This window comes from Mesoplodon densirostris, chromosome 5, assembly GCF_025265405.1.
Source record: "Mesoplodon densirostris isolate mMesDen1 chromosome 5, mMesDen1 primary haplotype, whole genome shotgun sequence".
In the NCBI taxonomy this organism is placed as follows: domain Eukaryota; kingdom Metazoa; phylum Chordata; class Mammalia; order Artiodactyla; family Ziphiidae; genus Mesoplodon; species Mesoplodon densirostris.
In genome coordinates, this window is record NC_082665.1 from 68,958,704 (window position 1) to 68,979,569 (window position 20,866).

Here is a 20,866-nt window from a genome sequence, read left to right on the forward strand (position 1 = left end):
TTGTCATCCATTTTGGGTTAATTTTTCTATGTGGTTTGAGGTAAAGGTCCAACTTCATTATTCTGCATGTGGCTACCAGTTGTTCCAGCACTACTGAAAAAAATATTCTTTCTCTATTGTACAGTCTTGACACGCTTGTTGAAAATCAATCACATATTTATACTTTTATTTCTCAACTTTCGATTCTATTCCCTTGATCCATATGTGTATCCTTGTGCCAATTCCACACAATCTTATCTTTTCTGTAGTAAGTTTTAAAATCAGGAAGTGTGAGTCCTATTTTATTCTTTTTCAAGATTGTTTTGACTCACCTTGATACACTGCTATTCCATGTGAATTTTAGAATCAGTTTGTCAATTCCTACAAAGAAGTCAGCTGGGATTCCAATATGAACTGCACTGAATCTGTAGATCAATTTGGGGAGTATTGCCACCTTAATGCTAAATCTTCCAACCCATGAACACAATTTTTTTTTTTACTTAGATCTTTAATTTCTTTCAACAATGTTTTGTAGTTTTCAGAGTGTTCTACACTTCTCCTGTTAAATTTACTCCTAAGGGTTTTTTTTGTTTGTTTTTGCGGTACGTGGGCCTCTCACTGTTGTGGCCTCTCCTGTTGAGGAGCACAGACTCCTGACGCGCAGGCTCAGCGGCCATGGCTCATGGGCCCAGCCGCTCCGCGGCATGTGGGATCTTTCTGGACCAGGGCACAAACCTGTGTCCCCTGCATCGGCAGGTGGACTCTCAACCACTGCGCCACCAGGGAAGCCCCTAAGTATTTTTTAATGCTATCGTAAATGGAATTATTTTCTTAATTTCACTTTTGGATTGTTCATGACAAATCTATATAAATACAATCGATTTTTATACATTGATTTTTGTATCCTGCAACCTTGCTGAACTGAACTTGTTTATTAATGCTATTTTATTAGTGCATTCTTTAGGATTTTCTACATAGAAGATCATGTCATCTGCCAGAGATAGTTTTGCTTCTTTCAAAACTAGTAACCTTTTTTGTTTTTTTTGTTTTGTTTTGTTTTGTTTTGTTTTGTTTTTTTTGCTGTACGCGGGCCTCTCACTGCTGTGGCCTCTCCCGTTGCGGAGCACAGGCTCCGGACACACAGGCTCCGCGGCCATGGCTCGCGGGCCCAGCCGCTCCGCGGCATGTGGGATCCTCCGGGATCGGGGCACGAACCGGTGTCCCCTGCATCGGCAGGCGGACTCTCAACCACTGCGCCACCAGGGAAGCCCCCTTTTTTGTTTTAAAGTCTAATTTTTCTGATATTAGTATAGCCACTCCAGATTCCTTGTGGTTGCTACTTGTTTATCTTTTCCCATCCTTATACTTTCAGTGTATTTGTATCTTTAAACTTAAAGTATGTCTCAGGGAATTCCCTGGCAGTCCAGTGGTTAGGACTCTGCGCTTCCACTGCAGGGGGCATGGGTTCAATCTCCGGTCAGGGAACTAAGATCCCACATTGTGACATGGCCAAACATAAATAAATAAATAAAGTATGTATCTTATAGAGAGCATATAGTTGGATTCAGCCTCACAATTTCTGCCTTTTTAATTAGACTGTTTAATCAATTCATATTTAGCGTTATTACTGATATAGTTGGAGTGATGACTGCTTTTCCATTTTTCATTTTCTGTCTCATGTCTTTCATTCCTTTATTACTCTTTTACTGCTTTCTTTTGCACTGATTTTCTAATGAAGCACTTAAATTTCTTTAGTGATTTTTTTCACTGTATTTTTTTAGTTTTTTTTCTCCCCAGTAGTTGCTCAAGGGCTTACCATACACTTTCACTTAGAATCAGCTTCAGACTTACACTAGCTTAATTCCAATGAGACATAGAGATGTTATGCTATATAATTCTATTCCCTTCCCCCCATTTTATCATATTATTGTTATATGTTAATGTTACAAATCCAACAACACAGTTATAATTATTACTTTATTGGGCCTCCCTGGTGGCGCAAGTGGTTGAGAGTCCGCCTGCCGATGCAGGGGATGCGGGTTCGTGCCCCGGTCTGGGAGGATCCCATATGCCGCGGAGCGGCTGGGCCCGTGAGCCATGGCCGCTGAGCCTGCGCGTCCGGAGCCTGCGCGTCCGGAGCCTGTGCTCCGCGATGGGGGAGGCCACAACAGTGAGAGGCCCGCATACCGCAAAAAAAAAAAAAAAAAAAAAAAAAAAAAAAAAAAAAAAAAAAAAAAAAAAAAAAATAATAATAATAAATAATAAATAAATTTCCCAAAACTAAAGGACACAAATCCCCAGCTTGTAAGGGTCCATCAAGTGCCCTTAAGTGAAAAAAAAAACCAAACAATCAAATCTAGGGACATTATGGAATTTCAGGGGTTAAAAATAATACCCTAAAAGCTTCTGGAGATTGGAGAAAAGACAGGGAAGGTCGCATACAAATGAAGAATGAGAACGCCTTTGGACTTCAACAGCAACATTAAAATGCAGAAAACAATGGAGCTATGACTTCCAAACTTTTTAAGCCTAGGTTTTTATACCCAGCCAGATTACTGATGAAATGTTAAGGTAGAATATAGATATTTTTCAATCGTGCAAGATCTCAGAAAGTTTTCGCTTCCCAGGTACCCTTTCTCTGTAAGTTAAGAAAATATGGGAAACAGGAGATCCAATACAGGAGAAGGTCAAAGAGAATTTTAAGGGCGACATAAAGAAAAGTTCCAGGATAACAGCTGTGAAGTAGACCTAGAAAGTAACCAGTCCAGATTGCATTAAAAGGACAGAAGGTTCCAGGACAGCTATCTCATGGAAGTGGAAGTGGGAAAAAAAGGTGTTACTCCTGGAAAAACAAAAATTGGTTAAGAGAAGAAATGATATCACAATATACTACATGGTTCAGCTATAAACATTTACATAGTTATAACTGAACGTTGACTTAATAAACACCTGTGATAACTATAATAAAAGGACGGGAGAGGCAGTGTGTAAATGTGGAGGAAAGTCAATAGATAATGTCTAAAACTGCTATATCAAGAAATAGCAATAGAAGCAAGTTATTTATAAATATGAAAGAGGAAACAGCTAAAAGAAAGAAATTGGTGGCCTCTAAAGTGCAGAGGCTAGGATGGGGACAGTTGTTTTCAGAGAATATTCTAATTTAAAAATTGTATTTTTTAATGGCAGTAAAGCAAGGAACTCCAATAGCCCTTTAGCTTTTAGTAAATAAGATCTTCACAGTATCATTTCATGATGTTAAAAAAAACTGCATCTAGTTTGTTCTGCCGGAGACTGCACTGCAAACCAAGACAAAAATCAAGTTTTAATGATTGATGTGAACATAGTACAAATAGCCCTGTGATTGAATACCAGCTCCACACTCATTCTGTGAAGTAGGGCAAGTTACCTAACCATCCTGTACATGTAGCCACCTTCTCAAAGAGGTTTTGCAAGAGTAATTAAGTGAAAACACCTGATGCAGTGCTTGAGCCATCAATAGATGTTAGTACCTTTTGCTTGTCTTTCTGCCCCCTAGCTAAAAACCCCCATTTTGACCCCAAGCTGGCTTGCTGGTCACAGAATAGGGAGACTCACGGACAACTCAGCACATATCCCTCCTCATGCTGAAAAATCAATCATGATGAGTAAGCAGACTTATCTTTGTATATGAAAAGCAGCATTATTCTTGTTATGTGAAAGAGATTATCCCCATTATCCACATTTTGGATTATTGCCTGCTTTCAAGAACTGTCCCAATTAGTCTACTACACTAGATCAGAACCATTTTGTCACTAAGGTCTGTCATGTAGGGTCATTATCATCTTTAAAAACAAACAAACAAAAAACTGTACGGGGGCTTCCCTGGTGGCGCAGTGGTTGAGAGTCCGCCTGCCGATGCAGGGGACACGGGTTCATGCCCCGGTCCAGAAGATCCCACATGCCGCGGAGCGGCTGGGCCCGTGAGCCATGGCCGCTGAGCCTGCGCGTCCGGAGCCTGTGCTCCGCAACGGGAGAGGCCACAACAGTGAGAGGCCCACATACCACAAAAGAAAAAACCTGTACGTTCCTCGAGTCTTCATCCCTGCTCTTTCACTGCAAGGACTTAAAATTTCTTAATGAAGGTCCTATCTGGTCCCTCACTGTCCTGGGGCCACCTCCTGCTCACTGCAGCGTGAATAGAGGCAAATCAGCCCCCAATCAGCTAACTGAATTGTTTACCATTTCCAATGTTTTCTTCCATTATTATGGCTGAATTCAGAATACCTTGCAAAGTACAGAAACCTTAAAACAAAGAGATTAACAGGGAATTATCTTTATCATCACTATGTCAGTCACCTTTACTTGCATGGCCAAAAGTCTTAGTTGATTTTATACGAAGCATACATACTTCTAGAAACAATCTGACAAGACTTAAAAACACTAAATCATAAATCATCAAGACTTTATCATTAATTCAACAAACACTATGCTAAAATACTGGAGATAAAAATAATATATAATCCCTACTTTCAAACGAGAGGGAAAAGGTAAAGACAAAATCAAGATCAACAGAGAACAAACAGTCCAGGAAACAACTGAGAGCAGCAATTCCAGACTACCTGGTATAGTTTATAACACAGTTGAGGCTAAGAAAAATTATGAAAACTATGAAAGCTGAACACAGCTCTGAGCCTCCTGATAGCCAAAGTACAAAGAGAAACAGGATGGCTTACAAATACAAATGATCTAATAAAAGCAGTCATTTGTTTAAATTAAAAAAAAAAAAGCAAAGGAAGAAAACAAAAAGGCCTATCACTGAGGTGTTAAAGAACGTGTAAGGTTTCTACTTTATAAGGATCAGTAAATAAATTAGAAACGGTGCCTTAGATAGCAATGAAGAGTTTTTTCATGTTCCAATCCTAGATAAAAGTCAAGGTACAAAATATTATTAATTCATAGTTCTGTGAAGAAACTTCTATGAGGATCTAAAGTAACATAATGCAAGTATACTGACTTCAGGTGAAGCGTTAATTTCTATCATTTAGCTTAGTCTAGGTTTTTATAAATGTATGTTTTGTTTCCCTACTAGATGGTAAACTCCTCAAGGCTTATGTTGTCTGATTCCATTTGAACTTCCTTTGCTATTTAGTCCAGTTTCTGCTCAATTATGACTGATAAAATGTCATGCAGTCAATATTTTTACTCATTATTTGTTAGTCTTCCCTGCAACACTTTAAATTCCATGACACAAGAACAGTGTCTTCTAGGGGCAGGACAGGAATAAAGATGCAGACGTAGAGAATGGACTTGAGGACACGGGGAGGGGGAAGGGTAAGCTGGGATGAAGTGAGAGAGTGGCATGGACATATATACACCACCAAATGTAAAATAGATAGCTAGTGGGAAGCAGTCACATAGCAGCTGAGCTGAGATCAGCTCAGTGCTTTGTGACCACCTAGAGGGGTGGGATAGGGAGGGTGGGAGAGAGACGCAAGAGGGAGGAGATGTGGGGATATATGTATACATATAGCTGATTCACTTTGTTATACAGCAGAAACTAACACACCATTGTAAAGCAATTATATTCCAATAAAGATGTTTAAAAAAAAAAAAGAATAGTGTCTTGATCATGTCTACATCCCCAGTCTCAGGGCCTATGAACAAACACTCCAAGTATTCGCTGAATTAATGGACCAAATAAAGAAAACGCAACCAAGAAGTATGAAAGGAGAGGAGAAATAATTCCTAAATTAGCAGTGATTCTGGTTCTAAGGCTGGTTCTAACAAGAGCTGGAACACCTTAGGCAAGTTACCTAACTTCTCTGACCCTCGAAGCTTTAATCTGTAGAAAAGGAAAAAATAACATACTTCAGAGTTACTGTAAGCATTAACGTTTTACTGTACAAAAAGTATTTAGCACAATATCTGGAAAGGAGCTCAATAAATGTTAATTCCTTTACCTTTCCTCATGTTCTCCACCTTAAAATCCGGTATTACACATAAAAGTGCCTTCCAAGAATAAATTATTTCAGTAAAAGTACAATAGAGTTCATTCTCCATTTGCTTTGAAAAGTTAAAATTTCATCTCTTCAATCTTTAAAATGGAGGGGGACTAGCTTGTGAATTACTTTCAAAATATCACAAACGCAAGAACAAGTTAAGAAAAAAACAATGTCAAGAATGATCCTTGAAGCAACGTGGGGGGGGGGCGGGGAATCACTCATCTACTGCGAAAAAATAGGGGTTTTTAAGGAAGTGCTCACTAAAGGAAAAAAGGCTTGAAAAAGGCAGAAACGTCATTTAATAGTATGTTTTAGCAAAAATACTTCCCAACTGTTTATTCTGAATTTAAACCTTAAAAAATTAATTATTTTGACATCGTGAGCTTAAAAGTGGAACATAACATATAATTCCATTCAAACCTAAAACATTCCTTCATGACGACCTCCCAGACTCCAGTCATCCTTCAGTTTCATCCTCCCATTTTGAGCTTAATCGAATACCTCGCCGCTTCTCTCGCATCCCCACTGACATACGCTGTGTGCAGACGAAGTTCTGTCATTCCTATAATTACCACACCCCTGTCAGACGCTTCAGGCCCATGTTGTTATGACATCTGTAAACTGCAGTCCTCCGTCTGTCTCCACCCGCACAGCGCCCCCTCCCCCCCCTTCCAAACCACCGGCTCCGGCTCGGGCTGTAACTTGTGAATTCCCGAGACGGTCCCCTCCGGCCTCGGTTAGGATTTTTACACGCCCCCCACCCCTTGCTCTTTCCTGCCTCAGTCGCCGCACTCCGCGCGGCCCACCCACGCCCCCAGCTCGCTCGCTCCGGGCCGCGGCGCTGGCTCCGCACTCCCTCCTCTCCGCCCCGCTGCCTCGGCGCCCCGCAGTCCCCGACGCTGCTTCCAGCCCTGCTGCCGCGCCGCCCCACCCCGCCTCGCCTCGCCTCCACCGGCGTTCCCGAAGGCGAACCAGTGCTCCCCACCCCCACCCTCCTCTCCGCCGGCCGCGCGGCCGTTGGGACTGCCTGGCCCGTGACGCACGGACGCGCAGCGAGCGCCCAGGCCCAGAAACCCGAGCTCGAGCACGGCGGCGTCCCGCCCTCACCGCGGGGCCTCCCCCGCACACAACCGGATCCGCCAGATCCCCCGGCGGGAGGGGGAGGGGCCGGGGGCCGCCGGGGCCCCGCACTCACCAAGCTCAAGGCAGCCGATCCCGGTGCCACTGCTGGGTTGAGCCTCTGGCTCGCTCGCTCGCCTGCCGTGCCTCTCCCGCACACAACCTCGAAGACCCAGCTCGCGCCTCAGCGGTGCTCACCAGGCCTCGCTCGCCGACACCGCCGCGCAACCAGCACAGCGAGACCCAGCTCAGCCGGCGTTCGCAGTACGCCTGCGCGCGGGGGCTGGCCCGCGCGCCTGCGCGCGTCTCTCCTCCACCCTGCTGCAGAGGCTGCCGGGAGGTGTAGTCTTCCAACCGTCCTCGCGAAGCACTAGCGGTTAGCCGGGAACCAGTGGAGAGTCTGGAGTCGGGAAGGAGGTCCGGTTGACATGGTTCGCAGTTAGTGGCAAAGGTTGGAGAGTCATCCTGGAGTGACAATGAAACGGTACTTCTTAGGCTGAATTGCAAAGTTATGTCTACAAACTTGTCTTCGAAGCTCTTCCAGGGCGGATCGATCCTTGCTCACCTCTGTATATAGCCTCTGACAGGCTTGTTACCTAATACACGTTTACTGAGTAAATAATGGAATGAATGAAGCCTGAGGGATTACTAAAAAAAGAGTTATAAGTCAGCGCTTCATGTCTAAGGCATTCACATGCAGCATGTTTGAGAAACTTCTGGGTATTTCCTTTTTTAGTTCTCTCCCGTCCCCTTTGCCTGATAATGTATATAAGCAGTATCAAAAATCATTAAGAAATTAAATGAAACACAAATGCTTGCTTTACTCTCAATAAATGCTCTCAAACGAAAATTTGGGACAAATAGTTGTTACTGTTAAATCTGATGGAATTCTCTTTGAGTTTAATCCAATTGTTTTTGAGCAGTGGCTTCAAAAGAAGAAAGACTGGGGCTACCCTGGTGGCGCAGTGGTTGAGAGTCCGCCTGCCGATGCAGGGGACGAGGGTTCGTGCCCCGGTCCGGGAAGATCCCACATGCCGCGGAGCGGCTGGGCCCGTGAGCCATGGCCGTTGAGCCTGCGCGTCCGGAGCCTGTGCTCCACAACAGGAGAGGCCACGACAATGAGAGGCCCGCGTAACGCAAAAAAAAAAAAAAAAAGAAAGAAAGAAAAGAAAAACTGAAGCCAGCCAAGCAGAGGTCACAGAATACAAAGTCTCGCATGCGACCTGGTTTATCAAATCAATCTAAACACCCACGGAGAAGCAAGGTGAAAGAAATGGGGTAGCTCTATAACATAAGTGTGGGAGAGAGGACCTTACTGCCTGAATCCTAGGCTATGCGATGTTCATTTGTCCTGGATCTCTTTCTGCCACGTCAGTATTCCCCACTAACGGTGTGTTTTCTAGGATGAGCTGAGTTTGAGCAAGGGCACTGGGGAAAGGGAATGTGTTCTAAGGGAGAGACTTGGAGGCAAGTGTGCATGACCGCAGCTAAGCTGAGGACAGATCACTTTATTCCAATCAGGAGCTAATATTATTCAGAGCTGGACTTTAGTATTTGTGAAAACTAGTTTCTTTCCAGTTCACCCTTACTCCTAGTTAGGGTATCCCGTGAGGGTCTGGACCAAAAGTCTGGGGTATTTACTAGGGTCTCTCTTCCTTGACCCAACCTCTTCAGCCCCATGAGACAGTCAAAAGCTCTACTCAGTTTTTCAGCCACTGCTTTCAGAATTAGCAATCACTTCAAGTGGAAAAGTAACAGCAAATATCAGGCTCACCTCTCATGGGTTCACTTTCTTTTCTTCCAGATCTTGGACCCACAGATTCTCACTGCTGTGGTAGCTCTTCAGTGCCTTAATGTTTTTTATATTTTGTCCAGCTGTTCTCCGTGGTGGGAGGATTTGTTCAAGACAACAACAGTAGTCCATTGCTGAAGCAGAATTCCTCTATATATGTTACTTTTACAAAAATGTTATCATACCATACATGGTGTTTTGTTAGCTAATGTCTCTCTGACTATATCTTTTTGTATTAAAATTTTTTTTAATTTTAAATTATAGAACAGTAGTTTTGCTATTACAAACAACACTGCTGTGAACATTCTTGTACGTATCTTTGTGTGTACAGGGAAACTGCTAGATCCTAAGACATTGCATCTTTAACCTTACGAGATGTGATAGGCAGAATTCTCAGGTGGCCCCCATGATCTTTGCCCCTTGCTGTTACCCTGTATAATCCCTACCCCTTGAGTGTGGGTGGGAGCTTTGACTTACTTCTGGCCAATAGAATATGGCAAGGATGATTACATTTCATTATAAGTCCCTGTCTTAGCAGACCAGAGCTAGACACTCTCCTGCTGGCCTTGAAGAATCGAGCTTTCATGTTGAGAACTGCCTATGGAGAGGGCCACGTGGCAGGGAACTGCAGATGGTTTCTAGCACCTGGGTGCAGCCTCCAGCTGACAGCCAGTAAGAAGCCAGGGCCCTCAGCCCTACAACCACAAGGAAATGAATTCTGCCAACAACCTGAGATGGCTTGGTAGTGGATTCTTCCCCAGTCAAGCCTCCAGATGAGAAGACAACGTGACTTAAACCTTGATTGCAGCTTTGTGAGACCCTGAGCAGAGGAACCAGCTCAGCTGTGCCCGTAATCCTGGCCCACAGAAACTATGAGATAATAAATGTGTTTTAAGACACTAGGTTTCTGGTAGTTTGTTCCACAGCGATGGAAAAGTAATATACTAGATATTGCCAGATTATTTCACAAAGTGGTTGTGCCAGCTTATGTTCCACAAGCAGCTGATAAGGTTTTCTTTTCTAAACAACCTTGCTAACATTTGGAAATGTCTTTTTTATTTTTGCCAAATGGATGGGTGTGAAAATACATAATAATAAGATACATATATTAACATAAAAACACGAAAAATAAGTTTTTACTTGCAATGATATATTCCGTTGTATTTTTTTCTGTTGCATAAATGCTATTACTTAAAATAGCAATAGGACTCATTAAAAGTGGCAACTAATAATAATTAATAGAAGGACTAATTAAGAAAATAATTTGTGAGAAAAATCCAACCTTTTATAGCATAATATATATATATTTTTAAACATCTTTATTGGATTATAATTGCTTTACAATGGTGTGTTAGTTTCTGTGTATAACAAAGTGAATCAGCTATATGTATACATACATCCCCATATCTCCTCCCTCTTGCGTCTCCCTCCCACTCTCCCTATACCACCCCTCTAGGTGGTCACAAAGCACTGAGCTGATCTCCCTGTGCTATACAGCATAATATTTTTATGTTTCTTTCTGTCCTCTGGTTCAGCAACTTATTTTAACTCTTTCTTAAACTCTTTATCACATATTCAAATTTTGTAGGCTATATTAGTCTATATTCTATATGTATATTAAGATACATAAATGTAGGAATTTTATGAAGGAGAGTATAAATACAGTAGAGCTAGTTAAACAGATATTACTCCTATCACAGTTTTAAAAAATGATATGTTTCTGTCCCATGATACAGTGGGATATTTTTTATTCTTTTTGTTTCCTTTTTCAACAGTATTTCTCTGAACTGCCTGGAGCCTTTAGGACATCTTTTCTTTTATGTAATGGTAAAACCAAATACAGCCAAATATAAAATTAGTTTTGACTTGCAGCTCTGTTCCTCTGCCTGCATTGCACTGATTCTTGTTGGCACAGATGATATCAAGCTAAACATTCCCTCAACAAAAGTGTTTGAACATAGAACAGTTAGGATTTTAATTGCTAGTGCAGCAGGTTTTTAAACTTGTAGGAATTTGTTTCTGGTTCTCCAGAATGTCCACCCATTTTGTATCTACAGACTTGCTTTGGTAAACCAACTGTCTGCCAGTCAGGTCCTTTGAATCTATAAATTAACCATTTCTATATCTAAAATGCCCATTGTTTTTAAAACATTCTGAAGCACATTGTATGTTATCATAAGTTAAGCCTCTCTTCCCCAGAAAAAATGGTTTTAAAGCATAGAGGTAATTTGAGCTTGTGAAACTGAAGTTAGATTCCAAATAAATTTACAGTTTTAGTGAAGAAATTCAGAAAGTCCTGTTTAATTTGGTTACTTTTTTCTAGGGACATTTTTTTTTAAGTTCTGAAACAGTCTTATTTCCAAAAATTTGTCTTTTTTTTTTTCTGTTTGAAGTTTTTGTCGCAACCTGCATATAACGTTGAATAATTGAGATTCAGATGGTTCATCCTTTTCTAGACTTCTTATGACCTCTTCAAGGATTATCAGACAGTTTTGGAGAACCAGCATGTTTATTTCTGTTTCACTGTAATTCTTCTCTCCGTTCTCATCCTCAGTGTATTTCCAAATTGGAGCAGGACATTCTTCTTGTTCCAGGCTTTGAAAATATGATTTTATGGCAGGCTGACATTATAACGTCTTTTCTATGGCTGGCAACAATGATCGCCATCTTGTAGGTACATGTTTAAGGAAGCTGTCTCCTGCCATTTCTATAGTCAAACATGTCGTTAAATGCTTCCGCACATTTTGAGGAAGCTGAAATGCCCAAACACTTTCATTATGAAAACTTCTGTATCGCAGGTAAGCAAACCACACCCCTCTTTAAACAGTGTTCTGTATAAGATGTTTAGCCGATGAGATCGTTTCATTTTCTTTGGTAAGAAGTTTAGAGACTGAATAGAATTTGTCAAAATTAACATTTGCCCTGAAAGCAAATAAATAAGCCGAGTCTACTTTGTCTTTGGACAGATATAACACACTTTGTTTTATGTGTTTGTGGTTTCATTAAAATCTTAGACATCAAAAAGACAATTTGAAACTCCATTTTTCAAGTAAAATTACCTTAAGAGCTAGGGGAGACATTTTCTGAATCAGGAAATAAAATCTTACTCCGTTCCATGGAGCAATGAAAGGCACGATACAATAATGCATATTGGTTCATGTGATACGCCCAAGCTAATTCAGCAGCTACTGTTTTCAACTGAGCATTGGTGTCTTCGGGAGAAATTAAACAAACTTTTGATTGATTTTGAAGTACCTGTCTGTCTCATCCTGGACTTGTAAATTTCAGTCTCCATATGTGCTTTTACATCCCCTTCTCCGCCATACCCATCCCAAACTCTTTTCTGCATATTGCACAGTATGCTCTGTTTTTGTTATTTACCTTCATAATCAGTTACATTGTCCTTCCATATGTAATTAATATTACACAATCATTGAGCTTTCTTTCAGTGATGTCATCATGCTGTTGCTGGTATTATAATCACTCTCTTATAAAACATGATCATCACACTCATAATGTTAAAAAATTTAACTTGTATGAGGCACAATGGTTAGTCCATAGGCAAAGCCAAAGATGTATTGCTAATGTTTATGATTACAATGCACTTAAACTGCACACTTCGGTCGCATCCCTCAGAATGATGCAACAATGGATGATCATTACTGTGAACTGCAAATCATGGTTACCAATATCAGTGAACAGGGGGGAAAAAACAAAGACAGAGACTATAGAAGTCGAATAATCTGTGCTGTATCCATTTGACACAATAAGCAGTGTTGCTTTCAGCCTCTATTTTGGGGGATGTATGGTTTTGTACTTTTCCCCCAACTTCCCACACCGATCATAAAAGATCGGGATTTTTTTTGTGTGTCCTGGGAGGTTTCCCAGGATGTAGGAATTTCAGTGCTAAAACCCAGAAGGTCAGGCAAATCAGAACAATTTGTCCCTCTTTCCCACCTGTACTGGCCAAATGTATTCCATTCATCTGGCCAGTACACCCATTCCCTTACCTGCTGTGAGTGCTGGCTGATAACTTTCAGCTGCCCCCTTCTCTGAAGAATTGCAGGGCTAACAGGAGCCAGCTTGCTAGAAGGCTCCCACTCCTTTCCCCAGGGACAAACCTCAGCCAATAACTGATATCAGAGTAAAAAAAGGCCAACCATTGCTATTGTGTTCAACTTACTCTAATGGTACTATGTGTGCTCTAGAGCCTCCCCATGTAATCAGACTAAAGCTAGTCTTCAACTGAGACAGCACTCTTACTAGCTTTTCCCCCTGCCTTAGACTGTCTCCTTTATTCCCACATTCCTGAGAGCACTCTCCCAATAAGTCACTTGAACAAGAATCCCCATCTCAGGCTCTGCATGTAGGGAACCCTCCCTAGGCCATGATCCTAATGTGCTGTTTTCCATTTCCTTAATCAGTTGTCCAAGACCATTTACTGAGGTTGGTCCATTGTTTTCCCAGTGATCTGCAATTTTACCTCTGTCATTCATATATATATATATATATATATACACACTCAGGGCTCCATATTGAGAAAAGTATGCATATAGTCACATGATACTCAGAAAATAAAAAGAACCAGTGAGCAAAAATGCAAGAAACAAATAGTTTAGACTTGAACATGGAAACTTGAATAAGAAATCAATTGTATTCTTTATCACATAAATTCTGGGTTCTAAATGGTACTTAGCTTCTAATTGTAAATATTTACTGAAAATATTTTAATGTATCATTAAAGTATTGATACCGTAAAACCTGCAATGTGAAAAAGTGCATCATAAATTTGCAGAATTTTTAATATATTTATAAAATTTATATAGTATATATAATATATAAACTTGAGAGATATATATCACAACTATACAAATATATAAATGTATTATATAAATTTATGTATTTTGGGGGGTATTCAATACATATATATTCGAGATACATATATTCTCAAGTTTCCATATAGGCACAGGTCTGTTTTGGAGCTTTCTATTCTATTCAGTTGGTCTGTTTGTCTATCCCTACACCAATAACACGTCTTAATTACTGTAATTGTATAATAAGTCATAATATGTTGCAGGTCAAGTCACTTCCACTTTGTTTTTCTTCTTTAAATTGCTTTGGTTCTTCTTGGGCCTTTTTGTTTGATATGTTTTATAATTACTCCATCAGTTTCTATGAAGAAAATCTCCTCTGATTTTGATTGAAACTATATTGAATTGATAAGATTAATTTTTGGAGAACAGACATTGCTATTATATTGTCTTCCTCTCAGTGAGGATATAGTATATCTCTCCAGTTATTTAGGTCTTCTCTAATGCTTTTCAATGATGTTTTGTAATTTTTTTTCAGGAAGTTTTTGTACATCTTTGTTAAATTTAATTCTAGTTACCTTATTTTTTTGCTGTTGCTATTATATTGGTTTAAAAAAAGCCTTTACATTTATTGTTTTTCATGCATAGAAATGAAATTGATTTATATAAATTTCTATTTAGAATCTTGCAGAGTGCTTTTATTAATTCTAATAATTTGTCTCCAGATTTTCTTGGACTTTCTATAGACGATCATATTTTCTGTGATTTAATGACATTTTTGTTTCTCCATTTTTAGTGTTTTTTGTTTGTTCTTTAATGTGTTTGACAGGAGCTCTAATACACTGCTGAAGGTGTGGTGATAGGAAGCATCCAGTGTCTCATTCCTGATTTTGTAGGGAATCACTCTAATGTTTTACCATGAAATACGATCCTTGCTCTAGGTTTTTGATAGATATCCTTTTATGAATTCTTTACCAAATGATTTCTCTCTATATATTGAAATGAGCATACCCTTTAATATATTTATATGGTAAGTTACATTTTAGGTTTTCTAAAGTTAAACTATCTTTGCATTTCTGAGATAAACCCAACTTGACCATGATTTATTTATACGGAGCTGAATTACATTTATTAATACTTTGATTAGAATTTGTGCATCTATTAACATAAATGAAGCAGTCTGTACTTTTCCTATCTTGTACTGTTGTCTATTTTCGGTATCAAAGTTAAACTAGCTCTGAAAAATTTGTTGGGGAGGGTTCCCTATTTCTGTTCTCTAGAAGATTTTATGTTTATAATTCCAGAAGATTGGAATTATCTGTTCTTTGAAGGTTTGGGAGAACTCACTAGTTAAATCATCTTAGCCTGTTGTATTTACTTGTTTACTTGTTAGGAAAATTTTTAATTACTAATTCAACTTATTTAATAGATACTAGAAAATTTAGGATTTCTAGTTCTTCAATCAATTTTGGTAAGTTGTTTTTTTCTAAGAAAATCTATATTTTGTTTAAATTTTCAATGTATTAGCATTAAATTGTTTTGTCTATTTCTTTTAATTTTTGCAAAGAAACTGCTGTTGACTTTATTACTTTTCTCTGTTGTATGTTTTTGTTTTTATTTAATTATTTTGTTTTTATTCAAGTTGATTTTCTTTTTTTTAATTTTTAAAAATTTTATTTATTTTATTTATTTATTTTTGGCTGTGTTGGGTCTTTGTTGCTGCGTGTGGGCTCTCTCTAGTTGCGGCGAGCGGGGGCTACTCTTTGTTGCAGTGCGCAGGCTTCTCATTGTCAAGGCTTCTCTTGTTGCAGAGCACAGGCTCTAGGCACATGGGCTTCAGTAGTTGTGGCACGCAGGCTCAGTAGTTGTGGCGCACAGGCTTAGTTGCTCCGCTGCATGTGGGGTCTTCCCAGACCAGGGCTCAAACCCATGTCCTCTGCGTTGGCAGGCGGATTCTTAACCACTGCGCCATGAGGGAAGCCCCTTATTTTCTTTTCTTACCTTAAATTGGTTACTTAACTGATTAATTTCTGCCTATAGATTTTCTTAATATAAGCTTTAAGGTTCTACAACTTAAGTACTATTTTAGTTTTATGTCAAAAATTGTATTAGTAATATTTTCATTAACATTCAGTTCTAAATATTTTCCATTTCTGTTGAGTTTTCATGACCCATGAGATGTTATTTTGAAGTGTATATCTTATTTCCAAATGTATTTATTTTTAAGCTATTGGGTTTTTAAAATTGATTTCTAAGTTAATTATGTGATGGATGATAGTCAGAGAACACAGTCCAATCGAGAATATCTTAAAACTGTTGAACTTAGAATATGGTCAATATGTATAACTGTTCTGTGTATACTTGAGAAGAATATATATTCTCTAATTGCTGGGTGGAGGGTTCTGTATATGTTCATTAGGTTAAAACTGTATTCTTCAAATCTTCTATAGCCTTGCAAATTTTTTTTTTTTTTTTTTGCGGTGCGCGGGCCTCTCACTGTTGTGGCCTCTCCCGTTGCGGAGCACAGGCTCCGGATGCGCAGGCTCAGCGGCCATGGCTCACAGGCCCAGCCACTCTGCGGCATGTGGGATCCTTCCGGACCGGGGCACGAACCCGTGTCCCCTGCATCGGCAGGCGGACTCTCAACCACTGCACCACCAGGGAAGCCCCTTGCTAATTTTTTTAACTGAGTGTCTACTAGGTCCTGAGAGAGCTGTGTTAAATCTCTAAGATAGTGGATTTGTCAGTTTTGCCGTTAATTCTGTCAGTTTTTTCTTTATATAGGGTGAGGCTATGATATTACCTCAATTACCATCATTATATGCGTATCATTATATCTATTCCCAGTTAATTGAATCTTTTGTTATTGAGTAGTCATTTATCCCTAATAACATTCTTTAACTTAAGGTTAAACTTTGGGATTTGTTTGTTCTTATTTTTCTAATTCTTTTAGGTGTAAGTTTAGATTGTTTGAGATTTTTCTTCTTTACTGAGGTAGGCTTTTATCACTATAAACTTCCCTTTTAGAACTGCTTTTGCTGTGTCCCATAGATTTTGGGTCATTGTTTTCATTTGTCTCCAGGCATTTTAAAATTTCCTCTTTGATTTCTTCAGTGACCTATTGGTTGTTTAGTAGCCTATTATTTAGCCTCGATATGTTTGTGTTTTTGACAGTTTTTTCCTTGTAATTGACTTCTAGTCCCATACCATTTTGATTGGAAAAGGTGCTCAGTATGACTTCAATCTTCTTAAATTTACTGAGACTTTTTTCATGGCCTAGCATATGATCTATCCTGGAGAATGTTCCATGTACACTTGAAAAGAATGTATAGTCTGCTACTTTTGGATGGAATGTTTTATATCTATCTATTAATTCCATCTTGTCTAATGTGTCAATTAAGGCCAATGTTTCCGTATTGATTTTCTGTCTGGATGATCTGTCCAATGATGTAAGTAGGGTGTTAAGAGTCCCCTACTATTATTGTACTACTGTCAATTTCTCCCTTTATGTCTGTTAGTATTTGCTTTATGTATTCAGGTGCTCTGTAGTTGGATTTTTAAAATCCAATCTATCTGTGACTTAACCAGCAAGTTTAGTTCAAATTACACATATTATGATCACTTACGTATTTGGAACTATTTCTTCCATTTTGTGTTGTCTCACTATTTTTCCCCTCTGATTCTTCTTTTCTGTCTTCCCTGATTTGACTTTTTTGGATTTTTTAATTTTTTTTTTAATTTTCAAATTTTTGGTCTACTATTTAGAAGTTAGGGTACTTTACTTCTCTTCTTTTAGTGGCTGCCCTTAATAATGATAATTTCTTGAATGACACAAGGACTTTAAATCCCTTTAACTATTTAACTATATTCATTAATCCAACATTTTACATGGTTCATCTTTTCAGTATTTTATTTCAGTCTTATTTTATTCCACAAATTATTAGTTGTTTATAAAGACAGTGATTGTTTACCATTTACACATTTACCATCTTTTTACCATGACTTCTTGAAGCTTAGATTTTTCTTTGTTTTTTCCCTCCTCCCTGAATTATATCCTTTAAATTTTAAATTCCTTAAGAGTTTATCTTTTGTTGGTAAATTCAGTCTTCAGTGGTCTGAGAGTGTCTTTATTCAAGAATTAAAGCAAAATAAAAGCTTAGCTAATTACAGAATTCTAGGTTAACAGTTCATTTTGCTCAGCCCTTTGAATACATTATGCAAATGCCTTCAGGCTTCAGTATTAGTTTTCTATTACTGCCATAATGAATTACCACAACTTTAGTTACTTAAAAAAGCACAACTATACTGTCTCACCGTTCTATAGGTCAGAAGTCAGGCATAGGTCTCACTGGGCTAAAATCAAAGTGTTGGCAGGCTTCACTCCTTTCTGGAAGCTTTTGAGTTAATTTCCTTGTTCACTCCAGGTGTTGGCAGAATTCAGTTCCATGCAGTTAAAGAACTGAGTTCTCACTTTCTTCACTGGTTGTCAGCTAGAGGCCACCCTTAGCTCCTAGAAGCTTCTCACTTGCATCTCAGAACAAGCATAGGGCATCAAATTTTTCTCATGCTGCCATCTCTTATGTGATTAGATTGGGCTGACCTGGATAATCCTGGTTAATCTTCCCATCTGAAGGGTAACTTTTAACTTTTTTATTTTATATTGAGGTATAGCCAATTAACAATGTTGTGATAGTTTCAGGTGCAGAGCAAAGTGACTCAGCCATACATATACATGTATCCATTCTCCCCCAAACTCCCCTCCCATCCAAGCTGCCACATAACATGGAACAGAGTTCCCTGTGCTATACAGTACGTCCTTGTTGGTTATCCATCTTAAATATAACAGTGTGTATATGTCGATCCCAAACTCCCTAACAATCCCTTCCCCTGACCCTGAAGGGTAACTTTAATCACATCTGCAAAATGCCTTTTGCCATGTAAGGTAATATATTAACAGGTTCAGGAGGTTAAGGTGTGGACATCTTTGCAATGAGCAGAGGGAGGACATTATACTGCCTACAACAAGAAATATGTTGTCAGTCTAATTGTCATTCTTTTGTAGATAGCTTGACTGTTCCCTCTGCCTGCTTTTAAGATCACCTCTTTGGTGGCCTACAGTTTCATTATGTTTCTTGGTATGGGTTGTTTCTTTTCTTATCCTTGTGAACACTGCCTCTCCTCCATTATCTTTTGACATTTCTATTAAACATATGCTAGATCTTTCAAATCAGTCCTCTCACCCTCAGCTCTGTACCACAGCCTCATGCACAGGTGTGTGAACACCTCAGCCCTCATGTTCAAGCTCCATCCCTGAAAACAGTCACCCCATGGCCATTCTTGATGAAGACTGTAGCATAGTCTACCCTTGGGAGAGAGACCCAAGGAAGAGTCCTGGAAGTAGACTTGGAGCTGTGTAGGCAGGAAATTAGAGTTTCCAGGTACCTAGTGGGTGGCTTAGAAGTGAGGTGTACAGGTTCCAAATGGACACATTCTCTTGACCTTGTGCATTCCTCACCTTGTGGAGATGGGCATGGCCAGAGGAAGGTGAGAGTGAGCCCCTCTCAAACCAGAAGTCCAAGGCGGGACTCCTCTTGCCCATATTCAAGGGCAGTAACATATGAGACAATAAACATGCTTCTTTTAAGATGAAGAATGCTGGCTAAGGTAAGATGAGGAGGAGGAGGTATTCTAGACAAGAGGTTGAGGATGTGAAGGTCAGGGAAGTTTGGAAGTATAGAGATATTGATTTCAGAATAGGAAAGAGATGCATGCTGAGATTAGCTGGCCACTACACTGCAGAAATCTGAAGTCAAATATGGCCACAGTCACAGTAGATTCAGCCTTTTTAAGAGCTCTCTGCACAGAATACTCTTCCAACTCTGTTCCCAATGTGCTGCGTCCCTAATTCACCTATCCTAAAAATTCTTCAGGTCTCAACTTGAGTTTCACTTTTTTTTAAAAGGACTTCCTCCCAACCCCAGATTAATTTATCCCTTTCCTCCTTATATTTTTCCAAAGAATCTGTAATTCCTCTTTTGTTATACCGAGTCACACTTGTTAAGATGTCCATAGCTGCCTTTCTGATTATTTCGGCTGAAAGCTTTAGGAAGACATTTGTCTTGTCCAGCATCGTATCCCCAGCACCAAGAAAATGACTGAAATACATACATCTGGTGACCAAGATATATTTGGTGAATTAATAATTTAGCCTCATGGTGCCTGAGTGGCATTACTTGAAATAGCTGAGTCCAAAAGGGGTAGCAGTAGAATATCGGCCGTCTGGTGTCCTTCCACTGCAAATAAGTTCATTTTACACATAATTTTCAGAGCCAGTTACTTTGACAAAGGTGATTTATTTTGATATATAAAGCACTTTATAAGATTCTCTAGAAAATCTAAAATCATCTTGTCGTCTTAATATGTTACACTATCATCATTTTACAAAATAAAAGGATTGGATTATATACTGGAAAATCTCTTCATTACATGTAAAACATTTTTGCTATTACCTATGGTAAAGAAGATAAAAGGACAACTTGAAGGAGAGGGAGAGGTCCTAAGAGTGTTTTAGTTGTTATCTACCCATCCCAACCCCAAGAGAGGAAGACAAAGATGAAGGCACTAAGATGATAGTTTATTTGACATATTCAAACCACTCTTTGAGTCACTGGTGGTCATTATTTGGTTAGTTCCTCCAAAGCAAGGTCATACCTGTTGTTAAAATGATGTGGAGGTTAATCAACAGAGCTGCCACTTGAGAGTTTCCTCCAAGGCTGCTGTGGAGAGAGCATCATTTGTCCTGAGTAATCCTGTACATGATCTTGCATGCAAGTCCACAAATACTGGGGCACAGCCTGTGTGTCACTAAAAATGACAAAGGTTTCAGGGCTGGAAACATTGTCAACCACACTGTTGTGGCAATCTATGGCTCCAGGATGCAATGGTGGGGGAACAATGTTTAACTGATGACCCTTGCAGAAGGAGCCTGTGAGTACTTCAGCCTCAAACACATAGATCAGCTTATCTGTGGCAGACGTTTTCTTGATCTGGTGTGCTATGTTTTTGAGGTTCTTGGTGAGGTATATTCCAGCTCCATATTTTGGGTCTGATGAGAGAAAAAAAAATTAAAGATTATTATGATCTGACAAATCACATTGCCTATTTGGGTACTAAAATGTATTCAC

At 39.4% G+C, this 20,866-nt stretch overlaps 2 protein-coding genes across 2 annotated transcripts in view; both read right to left on the reverse strand.

The window, feature by feature from the left end:
* The window catches only part of KPNA1 (karyopherin subunit alpha 1), a 53,396-nt gene extending 46,041 nt beyond the window's left edge, over nucleotides 1–7,355 (reverse strand). The window contains exon 1 of the mRNA XM_060099007.1: nucleotides 7,156–7,355. The gene's annotated coding sequence lies outside the window, so the exon portion shown is untranslated. The remainder of the gene's footprint in view (nucleotides 1–7,155) is intronic.
* Nucleotides 7,356–20,139: 12,784 nt separating this feature from the next.
* Nucleotides 20,140–20,866, reverse strand: part of PARP9 (poly(ADP-ribose) polymerase family member 9) — a 32,147-nt gene continuing 31,420 nt past the window's right edge. The window contains exon 11 of the mRNA XM_060099009.1: nucleotides 20,140–20,787. Coding sequence (XP_059954992.1) covers nucleotides 20,417–20,787 — 371 coding nt within the window. The 3' untranslated portion in view covers nucleotides 20,140–20,416. The remainder of the gene's footprint in view (nucleotides 20,788–20,866) is intronic.